At 38.8% G+C, this 19,824-nt stretch overlaps 1 protein-coding gene across 2 annotated transcripts in view; it reads right to left on the bottom strand.

Annotated features, from left to right (window-relative positions):
- Positions 1-208: 208 nt before the first annotated feature.
- EML4 (echinoderm microtubule associated protein like 4) overlaps positions 209-19,824 on the bottom strand; it is a 183,424-nt gene continuing 163,808 nt past the window's right edge. For both annotated transcript variants that reach the window (XM_011978187.1, XM_011978188.1), the window contains 6 exons: positions 12,424-12,512; positions 10,915-11,012; positions 7,129-7,216; positions 6,486-6,584; positions 3,738-3,868; positions 209-3,012 (listed from right to left, as the gene is read on the bottom strand). In XM_011978187.1, coding sequence (XP_011833577.1) covers positions 2,542-3,012; positions 3,738-3,868; positions 6,486-6,584; positions 7,129-7,216; positions 10,915-11,012; positions 12,424-12,512 — 976 coding nt within the window. In that variant the 3' untranslated portion in view covers positions 209-2,541. The remainder of the gene's footprint in view (positions 3,013-3,737; positions 3,869-6,485; positions 6,585-7,128; positions 7,217-10,914; positions 11,013-12,423; positions 12,513-19,824) is intronic.

The following is a 19,824-nucleotide window of genomic DNA, read 5'->3' as shown; positions in this document are numbered from 1 at the left end:
AAAGCTATCCCCATATTCAATAGGAACATAAATCAGAAGTAATTTCCTCTAACGTTATGAGATGGGAGTTTACTACTACCAGAATGATTTCATCCACAGCAGCAGCAGTAGCCCACTGATAAATATTGTCTTCTGAATTGTCCTGCCTTCTGATAACTGGATAGTCATGGAAACTAGCAGTATAAATGAAGAAAGAGTTAAGACGCACTTAGAAAGAGGAAACATTTTGATTATTTTATTTTTTAATCTTCAAAATCTTCTGCCATGAGACAGGAATGCATGATAGCAATGGCTCAACTTCTTCACATGAAACACTTGGATTCATTTTCATTCACAAAAGTTTTTCTAAAAACATCTACAATTTCATAACCCCACCCACTTCCAACCATTATCACAGATTTAACTGACCATTAAACAGTAGTTGCCAGCATTAAATAGCTGGAACGCTTCCTGCGTATTAGTAGTGTCTTTTGAAACTACCACCGAAGAGTATCATGATTATAAATCTCATTGTACACGGCAACCCCAAAGGTGACTGATGTTCTCAAAGAAACTCCCTGCAGATCACTGAGAGCTGTATTCCCCAGGTACCTAAAGAAATGCTCTTTCTTCTGCAAGAATTGCCTGTTCATGTCAGTATATTTCTTGCAGGGAGTATAGCACATGCTGATCTGATGGTGTAATCATCACTGCTAATAGGCAGATATATATGCCTGATACTTACTGGCGTGCTCTGATAACTATGTACAGAACATACTGAAAAAAGATGGGTTGCTTGGAATCTCTCTTCTTTTGAAGAGAACTATTTTGAGGTTTTTTAACAGTTGTAAACAAAAGGAAAGATATACAGATACCTATACACATAGAGATCTACACTGAGTATTTTCAACGTGGTGCATATCTTCTTATCTAGAGATACACACAGTGTCTCCACTCGCCCCTTCACACACACCCACACCCTTCCATACAGCGTGTGAATATAAATGTAAATGTCCTTGGGAGTTCACTGGAGTTTTCATATTACCAAATGATGATGAAATACCTGATTTGTATTACTCCTGAGAAGATATTAGAAGGGAATGACAGTTCTGATGCACTTTGGAATGGCACAATCACGTAAACGCCTGCATACTTAAGACTTCTTAACTCATCCAAAGTTTCTAAACATGATTTGACCAAAAAAATAAAAAGTATCAAAACAATGCAGCAAGTTAAAAAATCAAAACACTTTTTTATAATCAAAGTATCAACAAATATATAGGAAATACATGTTTGTCAGCAATTACTCTTACAATAGGAAACATGTACTGAAAACCATAGCTAGCCAACAGAACTTAAAAAAAAAAAAAAACCTTTCCAATGCATAATACATGCATTGCCCAAAATAGTAGGATAGCCACGTTAGACTTACAAGACTTACAGCAACTCCACCAGAAAAAAAATTGCTACACAGCAAATCTGTTAAGTATGTTCTGTTGGTAAAAAAAAAAACTGCTGACTGTTATCCACATTTCTGTAAAAAAAAGAATTTGCAATTTGCTGAATATCTTATCCCTCATATAATTTGTATAAAAATTACAACAAAACCAATAAATTTCAAGCACCAATAATCTAAACTTACTGTATTTATATTTCTCCTATTACTGAGGGAACAAAGTATGATGAAGGCTTAGCTGAAATTAGCCAGGTAATTATTACAGTTTAGTTTTAAAGGCATGTGGTTTTCCTTCCATTCACTTGAATCTCAAACATTTGAGAATGTTTAGGCTAGTAAAGGACTCCTTGGAGGAATCCATCATTTCTGAGTATTGAAGGTTTTAATATACATTGAAAGCTCTTTAACAAACCAATGCTCTCTTAGTTCTAGGATAAAACAGATTTGCACACGAGAAATTAAGGGACCGTTCCTCATTATGACTGAGGAAAGGCAGCACCTCTCTAGTAGACTAAGAGCATGTCTGGACATCCACTGGTAGTGTAAGAAAACGGCATTTTTTTAAGAAGGCAACACCATTGCACTTGGCAAAACTGAAGTTTTTCTTAATTAAAAAATTTCCATTACACATTTGGGGTGAGAGGGTATCTCAGTAAGAGTACTTTTTTTTCTGGTTTCTTTTTCAGGGGGAAAAAAGTAGTACAGTCTGAGCCAGTAGATGAGTAACAGTGTTTGTGATGCCTCTGGTTGTTCCTGAAGAAAACGTTCAGATAACAAGGGGGTTTGTTTTCAAAATCAATGCAACTGCTGTTTTTGTTTCCAGTATTTACATCACACCACTTACGTACACAGTAATTTGTGAGACATCATCATCGTTTCAGTCTTCTCCTAATATTAAGTTTGGTTAATTTTCAATAAACACCAAACTAAACCTTTAAGTTGGCTGCATTTGAGAGACTGAAAATAAGACTATTGAAGAAAACAAATCACATGGAAACCAAAATCTCAATCAACAGTGATTCTCTATCACTGCCCATCCTGTTATCTGAACTTTATCACAAAATCACATGCAGCTGAAGGAAAAGAGTAGCACTGAAGCCAGGGTGTTAGGACGAGGGCAAAGGGTCTTGCTGGTCCTCTGGAAGGGTGGCTTCGCCCTGCTTGCTTATCTCATTGGATGGCTCTTCATAAAGAGGCTCACCAAGGTCTCCGCTGCCCTCTTCACTCTCCTCCTCGCTGTGGTCTTCGCTTGGCTCCACAGTTTGTTCCAGGCTGTTCTCCAGAAGTGTGGGAGAACTGCTTATTCTACTTTCCTCTTCAGCTGTCTCATTTAAGGACTGAGAAGGAGGCGGTGTGGGAGTATCAGATTGGATGACACTTTCAGTGGAAGAGATGGGGGCTTTGGTTAGAGTAGTATCCGCTACAGTCTCATTCTGAGGCAAAGATAACTTTTCCACAAGTTTCCACTGAATGATGCTCATGTCTTTTCCACCAGTTGATATCAGGTGACTGTCATTGTGTGTAAAACTGACGTTGGTGACATGGCTGCTGTGGGCACTGTACTTGTGGCTGGGAGCCTATATGAAATAAATCAGACAGACAGGAAAATTCAACTCGTTCTTGACAAGCCTGTTTCAGGAACGGAGGTGATACTTAAGGGGGGTAAACTCAGCTTGTGAAATGGGCAATCCAATTTAAAGCCAGAAGTCATCGAATCTCAGGAGTAAGACTAGCCGTTATTTCCTTTTATTACCACTTTACATAGGAGAAACAAAACAGAAGAATTTGACATCTCTGTATTTTCACACTATATGTTTAAAAAAAAAATAGCTAAAAGCCTGTCTCTTCTAGATGTTGGTAGTATACTTGCCAGAGCTTAGTAATTATTCTTCTGAAATGGTTAGGGGAACACTTACTGTGTTGGCAGGATTACAGGAGATTTGGGAAACAGTTCCATTAGTTTTATAATGTTGAATATGTGTCCAACAAATAAAATATTTTAAAATATTTAGAGAGGTTTTAAATTGCCAACAAATCAAAATAAAAAGCAACCGGACGATAAATAAACACGAATAATCTATCATCAGTCGTCATTTCTACAGCTCGCCTCTCCTTAGGCTTAGGAAAGGGGAGAAGACAAGCACCGCCTGGCTGGATGCTCACCGATGGCCCTTATCTCCCTCTGTGCGCTGGAGTAGCATGGAGAGGAATCGGTAACCTACAAATATTTTCTTGCCATTGATGGAGAATCATCCCTGGACGGAAGGCCTTATAACATTAGTTTCTATTAAAGTGAGTTTACCTTTGCTTTGGAGCAGGGATACTGAAACAGATGGACTTTACAAAAGTCATCGGCAACAGCTATCACCTTTCTATTGTGGGATCGCACCAGTGCATTGATATCTGTCCCATCAGATCCTTCTGGCCAGACACCTTTGATATGGAAACACAGGGATGCAGAAAAATTAGCCGAAGAAGTATAACTGTGACGCTACATATGTTTATTTTTAGAATCTGTTTAGCTTTTATCTGTGTTCAAACTCTTAGCTGTTAACATTTCCCTTACAAATTTCTCAGTGGCTCACACTGTTCTTCATTCAAATGAAGTCCTGTTCAAAATCTAACTAATAAAAAATCAAAATAGCCCTAAAATGGAAAACTCAATGGTGCTCAATAGTAACCAGCAGGTGGTGCTAATAATTTATTTTACTTTCAGCTTGACTTACACCTCAGCAATAAGCTCTTCCTTTTTAAAGCTTCTGGATGGAGGGAATCAGTTACTTGTATAGACAAGGTTCAAAAACAAAGCCATAACACCAAGTCTTCAAAGTGTAGTCTAGGTTTTCTTTCAGGCAGGCACCTCAAAGAAAACCTCAGAGAGATTATTTCTTATAGAAAGCATAAGCCATCCACTAGTTTAGCATGCTATCCCATAGAATTTTCCTGGAAAGATTATGTCCCAAAATAAGACACACCAAATTTAATTATTCTGAATCATTATGCAGCACTAATGATCACGTTGAACATAATTTTCACAGACCTCTATTAGGCTAGATTGAAAGTATGGAACATTTAAGGGTTGAGATGTTGGCCACTTGTGGTTGAATGCTACTCCAGAGAACAAATATGTTTTTGGTAAATTTGCTAAAAACAAGTCAAAATACTTTAAAATTGGTCTCTCTTAATAATTTAATAATGTCTTCATTAAATAACCACAGAAGCTATCAGCTGTGGGTCACTGCTTCATTTTCACCTACAATAATGAAATTGTTTATGGACAGAATTATTTTGTCTTTAATTTCTTCCTGGCCTATTAGGCTTCTCTGTCTTGACAGCACTTGCGTTTCGAACAATCACCTATAATGGATTATTTTTCTAATGCACATAGCATAAAGAAATGTTCAGATCTACGATCAGGCTGGAGAACTCAATTCTCAGAAGGCAGAGATATATTGTTAGAGAAAATATTAATTTTTGTGCATTGCTTTAGGTATTGGTGCCACATCCATATCCAGTGTTTTAATAACCTGAGCATAACACTTCTTTTTAATTCTTTGTAAATAACGCTTTATTATTTTAATTTTTCCATCTATCTTCTAACCCTTTCAGAAGGATACCTAAATACTGAGGAAGGCTTAGAAAACAGTCATAGAGGTCAGATTTCCAGAAATTTACAAAACGTCAGATTAGGAAGAAGTCCCACATAGTTATCTTTATATAATTCTACTAAAAATGCCTTTGTATTTCAACAAGTGGTGTAAGGCAACTAGACATCCACATGCAAAAGAATAATAATATACACTGACAAGGACATGGAGAAACTGGAACCCTCATACACTGCTGGTGGAAATGTAAATGTAGTCACTGTGGAAAACAGTCTGGCAGTTGCTCAGAAGAGTAAACATAGTTACCATTTGACTCAGCAATTCTACTCCTAGGTAAATACCCAAGAAAAATGAAAATATGTCTACACAAAAACCTGCACATGACTGTTCATGGCAGTGGTATTCATAATAGCCAAAAAGTAGGAACAACCCAAGGTCCATCAACAGATGAATGAATTAACAAAATGTGGTCTATCCACAGAATGGGATATTACTTAGCCATAAAAAAGAGTAAAGTACTGATGCATGCTGTAACATGGATAAACCTTGAAAATGTTATGCTAAATCACAGAAGCTAGTCTCAGTGCATCACATATTGTATGATTCCCCTTATATAAACTATACAGAATAGGCAAATCAATAAAACAGATTAGTAGTTGCTGGGGGGTGGGGCAGAGGATAAGAGAGATGGGGTAACTGTTAATGGGTACAGGGTTTCTTTGTGAGATAATGAAAATGTTATAAAATTAGACCTTGATGGTCACACAACTAAGTATACAAAAACCACTGAATTTTACACTTTATTTATGAGATGGAGTCTCAATCTGTCGCCCTGGCTGGGGTGCAGTGGCACAGTCTCAGCTCACTGCAACCTCTGCCCCCCAGGTTCAAGCGATTCTCCTGCCTCAGCCTCCCATGTAGCTGGGATTACAGGTGCACGCCACCACGCCCAGCTAATTTTTGCATTTTTAGCAGAGACAGGGTTTCACCATGTTGACCAGGCTGGTTTCGAACTCCTGAACTCAGGTGATTTGCCCACCTCGGCCTCCCAAAGTGCTGGGATTACAGGTGTGAGCCACCACACCCAGCCTGAATTTTATACTCGAAATAGGTGAACTGTATGGTATGTATCTCAAGCTACTTAAAAATGCCTTTCTAAATTTAATAACTTCAATTTTCACTTAAAGAAAAACGGGAAGGTAATCTGTAATACTATGTGAATTCCTTGTCTTTCATATTGAGGACCAAAAGTGCTGGATTCTGCAAAATACAAATCCCATGTTTGTTCAATTCTAACACATTTTATTTCTCTGAGGCTGACATTAATAGTGATAAAGCTAAAGAACACACAGACTATTTTTCATTTATAAATTTAAGCAAGTAAATATTATATATGAAAAACCCACAAGCCACTTCTTTACATCAGGTGTCATGCATGTCCTTACCAAAGACTTGAAATCCTAGCACACAGGTATATGTCGTCCAATCAATGTCCTTACAATCCGATCGATTCCTGATTAGTTTGCAGCCATTTGGAATGTCCCCTTTAAATTTAGAAACAGGAAGTATAATCATAGTGCTTGTGTACAAATATATTTGAAAGTGCATCTTGATTCAAACTAGCCACGTTTACTTGTATTTATAATCCATACACTGAAAAACATTAAGACACATTTAAAAAGGAAAAGAAAGTGTTCACTTTAACAGGGTTTATAAAACCACAAACTGTTTCCCATGGGAAGTTTTTTTTTTCTCTCTCTAAAAAGCATAAATGCCCATCCATTATATTCCTCCCTGCCTCCAGGAGAAGTAGTAAATGAAAAACCATTCAGAGCAGCATCAACCTGACAGAGTAATTTCTTATTACTACATGTGCCTTCCGTTCTACACTATTACATTAATTCATTACTCTTGGAGAAGTGAACCACATTTGAGATTCTCATTACTTTAGCTCAGTGTAACATATGGTTTGTCAGGTTAAAGAGTCTGGCAAGCATTCTCCGCACAATTCCGATTCCATGCAGCCTGTTCATTAGCACCCCTGTCAGACACGTCTCAGCCCATATATATCTGATCATTCATACTTACAGTACAATATTTCATAGTCTCCCGAGTTAGACATTATATACTTGTTGTCTGGGGACCAGTCAAGGTGTGTGATGTAGCTGGAATGTCCCTAGAAAATAACAGATACACTGTTAGAAAGCATTTAGAGTTCTGAATGATAAACAGTTTAACAGCTAGCCAATACTGCTTTCTGAATACACATTTGTTGGAATTTCCAAAGGAGAGGAAGCAGTGTTACACCCTCCAGAACTGAGCAGGCTCACAGCAGATCCTTAGCACTGGATACTTGGGAGAAACTTTCTGGCCTATCTGGATACCAGAAACTAGTACCTACTACGTGTATCAGACACTTCCAAGAAAGACAGTCTCTTAAACTTGTATCTTACAGGACACTACAACAAGTATCATACCCTCTGGCCTTATTTCACGTCACTGGTGTCCTCATGAGAGTGACTCCATTTTTGAGAATGAAGTGTTGGTTGTAAGTTGTGCATAAGGAATACAGTTTACCTGGGCTACTTCTTAACTCTCCATGGTACAACTCAGAAGCTGAGGAATACAGCGCCCATATATGGTCTATGGAGGTATCCTAGAGAAACTATCTCCAAAGAATGTTTTGGGGGAAAATTCATTCAACGCTGTACTCCATCAGAACAGTAGGACTCAATATAATCATCTGATTCCTTAGAACATTCCTTAAGCAGGAAACAATGATCTTTTTCTGCTTAGGTTTTAACACTGTGGGAGTTAAAACCAAAAAACTACGAAACACTAATTTTTGTTGGCTTCCCATATAAGCACTTATGTATTTCCAATAAACAATTTCAGATAAATTACCAGATCTTATGGTTCACCAAAGCTGACAGAGACCTGAATTTACTTTTACCTCCTACAGTCTGGGGTGAAACACATTTAATTTCTACTGTGCTTTTTCAATTACTAACTTTATTTTTTTGAGACAGGGTCTCACTCTGTTGCCAAGGCTGGAGTATAATGGCGCTATCACGGCTCACTGCAGCCTTGACCTCCCTGGGCTCAAGTGATCCTTCCACTTCTCAGCCTCCTGGATTGCTGGGACTATAGGCACATGCCATCACTCCCGGCTAATTTTTGTATTTTCTGCAGAGACAGGGTTTCACCACATTGCTGAGGCTGGTCTCAAACTCCTGGGCTCAAGTGATCTGCCCACCTCAGCCTCCCAAAGTGCTGGGATTACAGGTGTGAGCCATGGCACCAAGCCTTATTTTATTTTTTTTCACCTATTCTTTTCTTCCTCTAAGATTTTTTCTTTTTTTCTTTTTTAATTGAGACAGGGTCTCACTCGTTCACTCAGGCTGGATGGAGTGCAGTGGCATAATCTTGGCTCACTGCAACCTCCGCCTCCTGGGTTCAAGTGATCCTCCCACCTCAGCCTCCCAAGTAGCTGGGACTATAGGCGTGCACCACCACACCTGGCTAATTTTTGTATTTTTTTGGTATAGACGGGGTTTCAACACATTAGCCAGGCTGGTCTTGAATTCTTGACCTGAAGCTATCTCCACTTGCCCCAGCCTCCCAAAGTGCTGGGGTTATAGTGAACCGCTGCACCCAGCCAAGATTTTATTTTTTAAGTTAACAAATTCAATGTACCTTAGGGATAGTTTTTAATGATTTATATTAGAGCAATGACTCTTAATTCTTTTAGTATCCTTCTGAAGTCTACCAATGTGTCCCCAAACCTTTCTGGAACCATAATCTCCACCATAGTGCTGTATGGGAAATAAACATATTTAAACAAATTTAAATTATATGAATCTGAGAAGTGAAGTTTTCTGAAATCACTAGAAATTAAGCAGTATATTGGAAAACAGGTTGGGAATCACTTGCTAGGCATACAGGGGACCTACTAACTTAAGAAATCAGTTTTCATAGCAAGATGCACATGGATGTTTGCTATTTTCTGAGTATGGCAGGGTTCATACATCCTTTTCACAGTGCACATGAGCCTGATGAGCTTGATGGCTGGCTCTGGCGTCTGGGGAAGCCATGCTTCTAAAATTAAAACTTGCTACATGGATGAAGATTTAACAAGACTGGTCATGGCAAAGTACAGGCCTCTGAGAATTTCACCCTAATGTAACAGTATTTAAAAATACTATCTGCATCTTTGTGCAAAGCTTTCAATACCATTAATTAGAAGAGCATCAAAAGCATTGTATATATACATGATATTCATGCAAAAAACATCTGTGTTGGACACAGATTATTTTCAGAAGGTAAATCAACATAAAAGTATTCTCAAAAGGAGTCTTGAGTAGGAGAAGTCCCCAAATTTAGAAAAGATCTTAGGAAAGTTATTAACTCATATTTAGAAAAGAGAGTATTTTCTGCCTGGCATCGATTCCAATAAATAAGCAAAGAAAAGATGAAATGCAGCTGCTGGGGTCTATGTTACCCTCCCCACAAATCACCTCAGTGTCCTTCCTCTACCCAACTCACAGGCTAATGCAAAGTATATGCACAGCTTAGAAAAACAGCCTCAAACTTTACTCCATGGGCACAAACACAAGAGCAAATTCTAGTATATCTCCTTGAAGACAAACAAGTAGTCTAAGCTGGCCCTTTCATTATTGTCATTAAGTAGCCATATGGCGTTACCACAAAAATAATCTCAAGTGACAAAGTGAAAGAATATGGCTATGAAGAAAAAATTCAGAAATACGTGAGTTAAATCTTTGTCAACTGCATGATGATTATCACCTGAATCAGTGGTTTGCAACTGGTTTAAGATTACCTGGGGAGTTAAAAAACAACCAACTAAGCAACCAAGGTCTCGATTTAGGACCTAGCTTTTGTCCATCTAGAGTTATGCTGTTCAGTCGAACTTTCTGCAGTGACAAAAAATATCTGTATCAGTGCAGTCCAATGCAGTAGCAACTAGTCCCCTGTGGTTTCTAAGTAATTGAAATGTTGCTGCACTCTCATTGCATTTAATGGTATGAACAGAAAGTTGTGGCTAGTAATTGTCATAGTGGAAAATACAGGTAGAGAAGTCTATTCTTTCTCCACTAATTTGAAATACCCCTTTTATTACTTAGTAAACTTCCACAAAAACATAAATCTGTTTCTGGATGCTTTTGTTTCATCAGTCTATCTGCTTATTCCCAACCATTGATAGTTCTGTGATACATGGAAAATTTCACATGAACTAGAACTATTTTATTAATCCCATAAATATGGTGAAAATCTAAAGATCATATCAAATTTAGAGACTAGTTTGTAGAAAACATATCTTTATCAGGTTTTTTATTTAGAAACATGCTATGTCTAATTCTTTCAGCCCAATGAAGGCAGAAGTGGGCAACAAATTACAGGAAACATCCTTCTGTTAACTCTCAAATGCAGACAAATATCCATGTACATTCTTTTATTTTTAGTGGAAGAGAGGTGATACATAATGTTGTAGGGTGTTGAAGGGGACAGAATCATAGGAGTTAAGATTAAACATGAGATGTTCTTTTATTTCTGACTCATTCAGTTTTCAAAAAGTGTTATTCTAAAGGTTTCCTATGGAAATAGCTTTAAGAAACTGTCTTAAAACTAGTCAAAGAGTGACAAATATTACACCCCCATCAAAAGGAGACGTCTTTTTAGAGCACACAGGGAACGCTAATGTTCTGCTGTCAGGTATTACCAGTCCCAGTTTTCGAAGACAGAGATTAAAGCAGCTAATGACAGGAAACAACACATACATCGATGTAAACATTTGTTTTTAACAGAAGTAAAATGTCCCAATAATTTTACAACTTGTTTTACTTCACTACTTACAGTGCACCTTCCATATCTGCTATATTTTCTTCCATTTTCAGAGACTACATAGAGGTAAATAAAGTTGTCATGAGATCCTACAGCCAGGAAGGTACCATCTAGAATGAAATAGGCCAGTGTTGACTAGAGAAACACACTGATAAATTTATTTACTGTTATTTTACTGGATCTACCCTAAATGACAAATTTTACAAATGCTGTTAAATCTCATCAATTTAACTGTTATTTGGCAACTGATGAATGAATCCTATCCACTAAATACATTTGAAAAATAAATGGTCATCCAGTCTAATACACAATCCCTTCTTGGAGATGCTTACAGGCCTTGGACTCTAGGCCTCATCTTCTAGTTAAAAAACAGCTCGAGAGAGGTTATTTTGCCTTCTTGGGTGGAAGGGTACAGGGTTTACATGGCAGACTGAGCGGACAGCTGCTTAGTTCAGCTAGCATATATGATCTGTCCAATTACAGAGCAGGTGCTCTTGGGAAGAGACCACGTTCCTTTCCTTTGTGGTGTCCTTCCCTGTACCCACCACAGCGCTAAGCACGTAACAAATGGTCAATAAAGTCCATGTCATCTCTGGAGTTCGAGAGCTATATTTGCAGTGGTTATTTGCTACTACAACACTAAAAAACAATAAAACATAACAAAACAAACCCCAGAAAAATGTTAAAATTTTTGTGCTTCAAGAGGACTCTTCTCAGGCTCATAAAGTACATACTTTTCCTTCCTTGTTCAATTTAAATACTACTACTCTGTGATTCCTTTGAAACAACTGAGCAGGAATCAAAAAGATTTTCTGGATCCCGCGCTAATGCAACAACTATTGGCGTATATTTTCAAATAAAGAAAATGTCAGACAACTCCAGGGAAGAATGGTGTGAATCAAAGCCACATTAATAACAGGAAAAGGTAACTGGGGTATTATCATAGAAACTTAATATTGTGAATAAAGTACAAATAATTACTCTCAAGTAGGCTAAAGGAATATATCAAATTCTTACAGAGCATTTAATTAACAAACCGAGCATTTAATTAACAAACCTATCATTACTATGTAACCAAAACAATGCACTAGATTCTAAAGGACTTGAAGGGCCTATACAATTTGTGTATTTTTAATTTCTCTGTAATTTCTTTTACATTCTCTTATAAATAAAGAAAAGGTTGCTAACCAGATGTGACATTTAGCCTAATACCTACTGAAAATTCTAAAGTATGCGTAGTTCTGGAGAAAGGGGATTTGACTGCACTTTATTCTGCTTTCAATTGCAAATGCAGCTGTAGTAGTCCATTTTAAATTTGATGATTCAGAATGTTGTTTAACTTTAGCAGATCTTTTGCAGTTTCTGGCAGCAGAATTTAATTTAATGTTGGGGGAAACAGATTTAATACTTAACAACTCTAACGAGAGAAAAAAGTAGTTAGCCTTATCAGAAGTAAAAGTGTGCAACTGCAGTGAAGTGCTGTGAATGCCAGGCTTGGGAGGTGGGAGTAAATTTGCCTACCTATCGAGTAGCGCATCACAGAGAGCTGTTCATTCCCGTCTGTGTGGATAGAAACTAGATCTCTGGTTTCTGCATCCAGAACAAACCACCTGTTAAAAGTAAAAACCAAAATTTTCTTCAGATATTAGCATTTATAGAAAAAAAAAGTTGTTTTCTTTTTTTTTTTTTTGAGACAGAGTCTTGTTTTGTCATAAGGCTGGTGTGCATGGAGTGATCCTAGCTCACCACAACGGCCTTGAACTTCCAGGCTCACACCATCCTCCCACACCTCAGCCTCCTGAGTTGCTGGGACTACAGGTGCATGCCACCATAACTGGCTAATTTTTAATTTCTTTTTTGTTTAGAGATGGGGTCTTACTGTGTTATCCAGGCTGGCCTTAAACTCCCACCTCAGCCTCCCAAACTAATGAGATTACAGGCATGTGCCACTGTGCCCAGACAGATCTATTTTTTTAATTTTAAGAATTTTTAATAATGGTCCTTAAGTATGACATGTTTTCTTCTTCTGATGAAGGATAAATTCATTTAGCAAAATGCTGCTAGATAAAACATACATAAATATATATGGGCCTAGACATATTCTCATTTCTATTTGGGTATTCATTGACTGCCATTCCTGTCTCTTTGCTAGGCACTGTTTAAATATAAAACAGAAATACAGGATCAGTGTTCTTGAAGAAGACACTAAGTTGGGAGAAAGGAAATGAGTCGATTGAAACAAAGAATGAAGAAATGCCAACCTCAGTGATGGTGACTCAATATAATAGAGGAACTCATAGGAGGAAAATGAATGATAGCAAACAGAAAAACATCCTTAGGGAAGATGTAAGATGTGGGTTGAGCTGAACACTGAGGGAATGTCAGACATTTTAGGCAGGAGGAACAGGAGCTGTATAGCTAGGGAGGTGGGAAAAACCATGGACAATATGAAGGTGGGAGGGAACAGTAGCAAGTCATTCATTTGGTGTGATTCAAAAGAACCAGTAGGGAGCACTCTCCTCCCTGAGACCTCCAACACTTGCACAGGGAAGCTCTAAATTCTTTGAAAGAGATATTTTTTCATTCACATTTATAGAAAAATTCAAAATGCAAATGCCTCTTGAGAGGTAAAACAATGACTTAAATCCAATGACATTATAAATCTCTATTATTAGACCTTTTTCCTAAAAGTATCTGAAGGAAAGGATGGGTACTTCAGAAGAGTATGGTGAAACCAGGAATATAAAGCAAAGATGGGAACCGTGGGCAGGCAAACTTAAGGCTGCATAAGGGAGAGGATGGCAGCATGCACAGCCAGTTGGAAGAATTCAGAGTTGAGCACTGCCCAGATTAGAGTAGGCACTAAATATCTTCAGAATGAGTAAGTGAACAAATAAATTAAAAGTAAGTCTTGAACATGTTAAAAGCCAAATTTTAGCAGGAGGTATTTAATAGTAGTGCAGTGTGCAGGAAGAAAATGGATGGGATGGAACGAACAGGACAAGACTAGAAAAACAATCACTACTTATTGGCCTTTAAACTCAAGTATTCACATATAAATTCTATTTCTCTTACCTGAGTAGATGACAGAATTTACAAATTAGGTTAGCTGCCTAAAAGTTTCAACCCATAGCTTACAAGTTACTAAAAATTCATTCATGAACTGAACAGGGCAAAAAAAGCAGCAAGTTTTTTTTTCTTTCTGAGATGGAGGCTTGCTTTCGTCCCCAGCCTGCAGTGCAGTGGCACGATCTTGACTCACTGCAACCTCCGCCTCCTGGGTTCAAGCGATTCTCATGCCTCACTGTCCTGAGTAGCTGGGATTACAGGTGGGCGCCACCACACCCAGCTAATTTTTGTATTTTTAGTAGAGACGGAGCTTTACCATGTTGGCCAGGCTGGTCTCAAACTCCTGACCTCAGGTGATGTGCCCACTTCAGCCTCCCAAAGTGCTGGGATTATAGGCGTGAGCTACTGTGCCCGGCAAGTTTTTATTTTTAATCTTTATTTTTTACCTGCTCCTACCTTCTGAGTCGTTTCATTTTTAATTATTTAGATGGAAAAAATTCCACCACTAATATAAGCCAATAAAAATAATCATGATGACAGCTCTTTTTTTTTTTTTTGAGATGGAGTCTCACTCTGTCACCCAGACTGGAGTGGAGTGGCGCTATCTTGGCTCACTGCAACCTCCGCCTCCGCCTCCGGGTTCAAGTGATTCTCGTGTCTTAGCCTCCCAAGTAGCTGGGACTACAGGCATGCCCCACTATGCACTGATAATTTTTTGAATTTTTAGTAGAGACAGGGTTTCACCATACTGACCAGGCTCGTCTCAAACTCCTGATCTCGAACTCCTGACCTCAGGTGATCCACTTGTCTTGGCTTCCCAATGTGGTGGGATTACAGGCATGAGCCACTGCACCTGGCCGGTAAGTCGCTTTTCATTTTGAAGCATTATAACTAATATCTGGGAAAGGGACCATTTCCCTCTTAAATTAAAAGAAATATTCAGGACAGAGAGAAAAGGGCTTGAAGGATTTTTTTTTTTTTTTTTAAGCTTAGTGATATTGTTTAACGTGGCTTAGTGTATTCAAGGTAGAATTGAAGACTAAAAGATCCCAATTTTTTACCTTGTCAACAAAGAGCCAAACTCTGTAAAATATTTGAAGAGATTTATTCTGAGCCAAATATGAGTGACCATGGCCCATGGTGAGAGGGCCCTCAGAGAACATGTGCCCAAGGTGGTTGAGGCACAGTCTAGTTTTATACATTTTAAGGTGACATGAGACATCAATAAAATACATGTTAAGATATACACTGGTTTGCCCAGGCGTGGTAGCTCACGTCTGTAATCCCAGCACTTTGGGAAGCCAAGGCAGGCGGATCACTAGGTCGGGAGTTCAAGACCAGCCTGGTCAACATGGTGAAATCCCGTCTCTACTAAAAATACAAAAATTAGCTGGGCATGGTGGCAGGTGTCTGTAGTTCCAGCTACTCAGGAGCCTGAGGCAGAAGAATCGTTTGAACCAAGGTGGTAGAGTTTGCTGTGAGCCGAGATGGCACCACTGCATTCCAGCCTGGGAAAACAAAAACAAAAGACGATATACATTGGTTCAGTCGGGGAAGGCAAGACAACTCGAAGGTAGGTGGGGGCTTCCAGGTTACAGGTAGATTTAAATACTTTCTGACTGGCAGGCCAGGCGCAGTGGCTCACGCCTGTAATCCCAGCACCTTGGGAGGCCGAGGTGGGTGGATCATGAGGTCAAGAGATGGAGCCCATCCTGGCTAATAAGGTGAAACTCCGTCTCTAGTAAAAAAATACAAAAAAATAGCCGGGCGTGGTGGCGGGTGCCTGTAGTCGCAGCTACTCGGGAGGCTGAGGCAGGAGAATGGTGTGAACCCAGGTGGTAGAGCTTGCCGTGAGCCGAGATGGCACCACTGCATTCCAGCCTGGGAAAACAAAAACAAAAGACGATATACATTGGTTCAGTCGGGGAAGGCAAGACAACTCGAAGGTAGGTGGGGGCTTCCAGGTTACAGGTAGATTTAAATACTTTCTGACTGGCAGGCCAGGCGCAGTGGCTCACGCCTGTAATCCCAGCACCTTGGGAGGCCGAGGTGGGTGGATCATGAGGTCAAGAGATGGAGCCCATCCTGGCTAATAAGGTGAAACTCCGTCTCTAGTAAAAAAAATACAAAAAATTAGCCGGGTGTGGTGGTGCCTGTAGTCCCAGCTACTCGGGAGGCTGAGGCAGAAGAATCGTTTGAACCAGGGAGGTGGAGGTTGCAGTGAGCCGAGACTGTGCCACTGCACTCCAGCCTGGGCGACAGAGCAAGACTCCGTCTTAAAAAAAAAAAAAAAAAAATTCTTGGCAATTGGTTATTATCAGTAGAAAGGAATTGTCTGGATTATGATGTGGGGTTGTGGAGACCAAAGTTTTATCATGCAGATAAAGTCTTCAGGTAGCAGATTTCAGAGGGAATAGAATAGAATGGAAACAGAGAAATGTTTCTTATCAGACTTAAAAGTCTGTATTAATATTAAATGTTGGTTGGCTTTTCCTGAATTCTAAGAGGTTATAACAAAGCATGACCTTCCCTTCCCATTATGGCCTGAACCAGTTATTCAGATTAATTTTGGAATTCCCTGGCAGAGACGAGGGGTCCAGTCAGATGGTAGGGAGGCCTTAGAATTTTATTTTTGATTTATAACTTATCAGTGAAATCTCTAAACATATTCATAAATTTTAGTAATTTGTGAGCTATGGGCTGAAACTTCCAGGCAGCTAACCTAATTTTGTCATCTACTCAGGTAAGATAAATATCTTTCATATGTGAATACTTGAGTTTAAAGGCCAATAAGCAGGAAAACTGGCACTTTGAAGCCATATGCTTCATGTTTACCAATTATTTTCATTTCAAAAAGTGCACAGGAAGGCCGGGCATGGTGCCTCATGTCTGTAATCCTAGCACTTTGGGAGGCTGAGGCAGGAGGATCGCTTGAACACAGGAATTCAAAACCAGACTGGGCAACGTAGTGAGACCTCATCTCTATTTTATTTTAAAATAACATTAAAAGTAAAATATAAAATAAAAAACAAAAACCACAGAAGAAATACACTTTATTACAACTTGACAGTACCCACAGGTTATGTTTCTTCTGAGAATGTAATTCATTAACCAATTTTTATGACTATTCCTATGAAATTCCTCTGGGCCTAGAAATGCCAAAGCTGATGCCAAGTGCCTTTTTAGAGTAAGAGAACAAAATAATTTCCTAGTTCAGACTGAACTGACACACCAAAATGACAAGATACAGAGCTGCTCTGTATCAAGTGAGTTTTTAATGAGTTTATGGAAACTTTATGACACTCTCATGCATTTAAAAATTATTACTTTTATCTATTTATTTTTTTTGAGACAGGGTCTCACTCTGTTGCCCAGGTTGGAGTGCAGTTTACTGCAGCCGCAACCTCCCAGGCTCTCAGGTGATCCTCCCACCTTAGCCTCCTGAGTAGCTGGGACCAAAAGCATGTGCTACCATACCATACCATACTATCATTTTTTGTAGAGGAGGGGTTTTGCCATGTTGCTGGTCTCGAACTCCGAGACTCAAGAATCCTCTCACCTTGGCCTCCCAAAGTGTTGGGATTACAGGTGTGAGCACCACACCAGCTCAATTTTTATTTTGGAGAAGCACCAACTGATACTGTTTTAAGATTGTTTCAAAGTCAGTTTAATCTTCCTAGGAAAACTATGTAATTTTATTTCTTTGGACACTCCCTGAGAATGTAATGAAACCCTGTAGTGTCTGTTTTGGTAAAAATGTGTAGAAACCTAAAAACTCTTAGTCATTTACTAGTTAGAGATAGTGACTATCAAAAAAGAAACCAGAAAACCCCTACCAAACAGTGCCTAAGTTTTCTATTTCTTTAATTATTAATACATTATCAGACACTAATTCTTCTACTTTTGGTAAATCATTTTTAGTAGTAATTCAATGTTTGTTATTAAAGGTATACAATTTCCATATATAATTTTGGAGTTCCCACCCCTTTTCATTGCAAGCACTATGTTTTACCTTCAGAAAAGACTTTTTGGCTCAGAGGCTCCATCTCTAACAACAAATCCTCTAGCCAAGGGGATTTTCTACAAATTAAAAAACATTTTTTAAAAAAAATTTCACTCCTGGCTTCAAGAGATCTTCCTGCCTGGGCCTTGGGCCTGAGCCACCATGATGGCCAAATAAACAAATATTTAAGTTTTTACTATTTCATTGTATTCTTATTCTAGTCTAGAGTATATACATTAGAACCAAGTTTCTGGCTGGGTGTGGTGGCTCATGCCTGTAATTCCAGCACTTTGGGAGGCTGAGACAAGCAGATCACTTGAGGTCAGGAGTTCAAGACCAGCTTGGCCAAATGGTGAAACCCTGTCTCTACTAGAAATACAAAAATTAGCCAGGCACGGTGGTCCACACCTGTAGTCCCAGCTACCTGGCATGCTGAGGCACAAGAATTGCCTGAACCCAGGAGGCAGAGGCTGCAGTGAGCTGAGATTGTGCCACTGCACTCCATCTTGGGCAACAGAGCAAGACTCTGCAAAAGGGAAAAGGAAAAGGGAAGTGGAAGATCCATTAGGCCTTACAGAATCCCACAATGATTGTAACTATGGTACTGGCATTAAGCACAGATTTTTTTATATATATATATAAATGGAACAGAATTCAAAGTCCAGAGAAAATCTCATACATCTTTGGTCAATTTATTTTCAAAAATGGTGCCAATACTATTCAATGGAGAAAGAAAAGTCTTTTCAACAAATGGTGCTGTAACTGAATATCCACATACAAACGAATGAAGTTGGACACCTACTGGGCCATACTATATATGAAGATTAACTCAAGATGAATTGGAGACCTAAAGGTAAGAGCTACAACTATAAAACTCTTAGAAGATAACACAGAAATAAATATTTATGCCCAAGAAACAAGAGAAAGAACAGATAAACTAAACTACATCAAAACTTAAAACTCTGGTGCTACTAACAACAGCAAGAAAGTGAAAAGACCACCCTCAGCATGAGAAAAAATATTTCAAAAAGATCTACAAGGAACTGTATCCAGAATGTATAAAACACTCTTACAAGAATAGACAACCCAATTCAAAGATGGGCACAGGATTTCAACATACATTTCTCTAAAGAGAATATACAAGCGGCCAATAAGTACTTGAAGAAATGCTCAACATCATTAGCCATCAAAGAATCATAATGAAAAACCGCTTCACACCCACTAGGATGGCTATAATCAAAACACAGATAATAACATGTATTGGCAAAGATGTGGAGAAACTGAAACCCCTCATACATTGCTGGTGGAATCATAAGCCAATAATGGCTGCTGTGAAAAAGTTTGGTAGTTCCTAAAAAAACAAAACAAAATTTTTTGTTGCTGTTGTTTTGTTTTTGAAAAAGGATCTCACTTTGTCATCTAGGCTGGAGTGCAGTGGTGCCATCATAGCTCCCTATGATAGCTTCAACCTCCCAGATTCAAATTATCCTCCCACCTCAGGCTTTTGAGTAGCTGGGACCACAGGCATGCACCACCATGCCTGGCTAATTTATTTTTATTACTTTTTGTAGAGGCAAGGTCTTGCTATATTGCCCAGGCTGGTCTCAAACTCCTGGGCTCAAGTGATCCTCCTGCTTCAGCCTCCCAAAGTGTGGGGATTACAGGTGTGAGACACTGTGCCTGGCCTTAAAATGTTAAACATGGAGTTATCACATAACCCAACAATTCTACTCCTTTATATCCCAGAGAGCTGAAAACATATATCCACTCTAAAGCTCGTGTATGAATGTATGTAGCAGCATTATTCATAGCAGCCAAAAAGTGGAAATAACCCCTATGTCCATCAATTG

Source organism: Mandrillus leucophaeus, unplaced genomic scaffold (genome assembly GCF_000951045.1).
Source record: "Mandrillus leucophaeus isolate KB7577 unplaced genomic scaffold, Mleu.le_1.0 Scaffold190, whole genome shotgun sequence".
Classification (NCBI taxonomy): domain Eukaryota; kingdom Metazoa; phylum Chordata; class Mammalia; order Primates; family Cercopithecidae; genus Mandrillus; species Mandrillus leucophaeus.
Note: the sequence above shows the minus strand (reverse complement) of the source record. Positions and strands in the feature narration are given on the sequence as shown.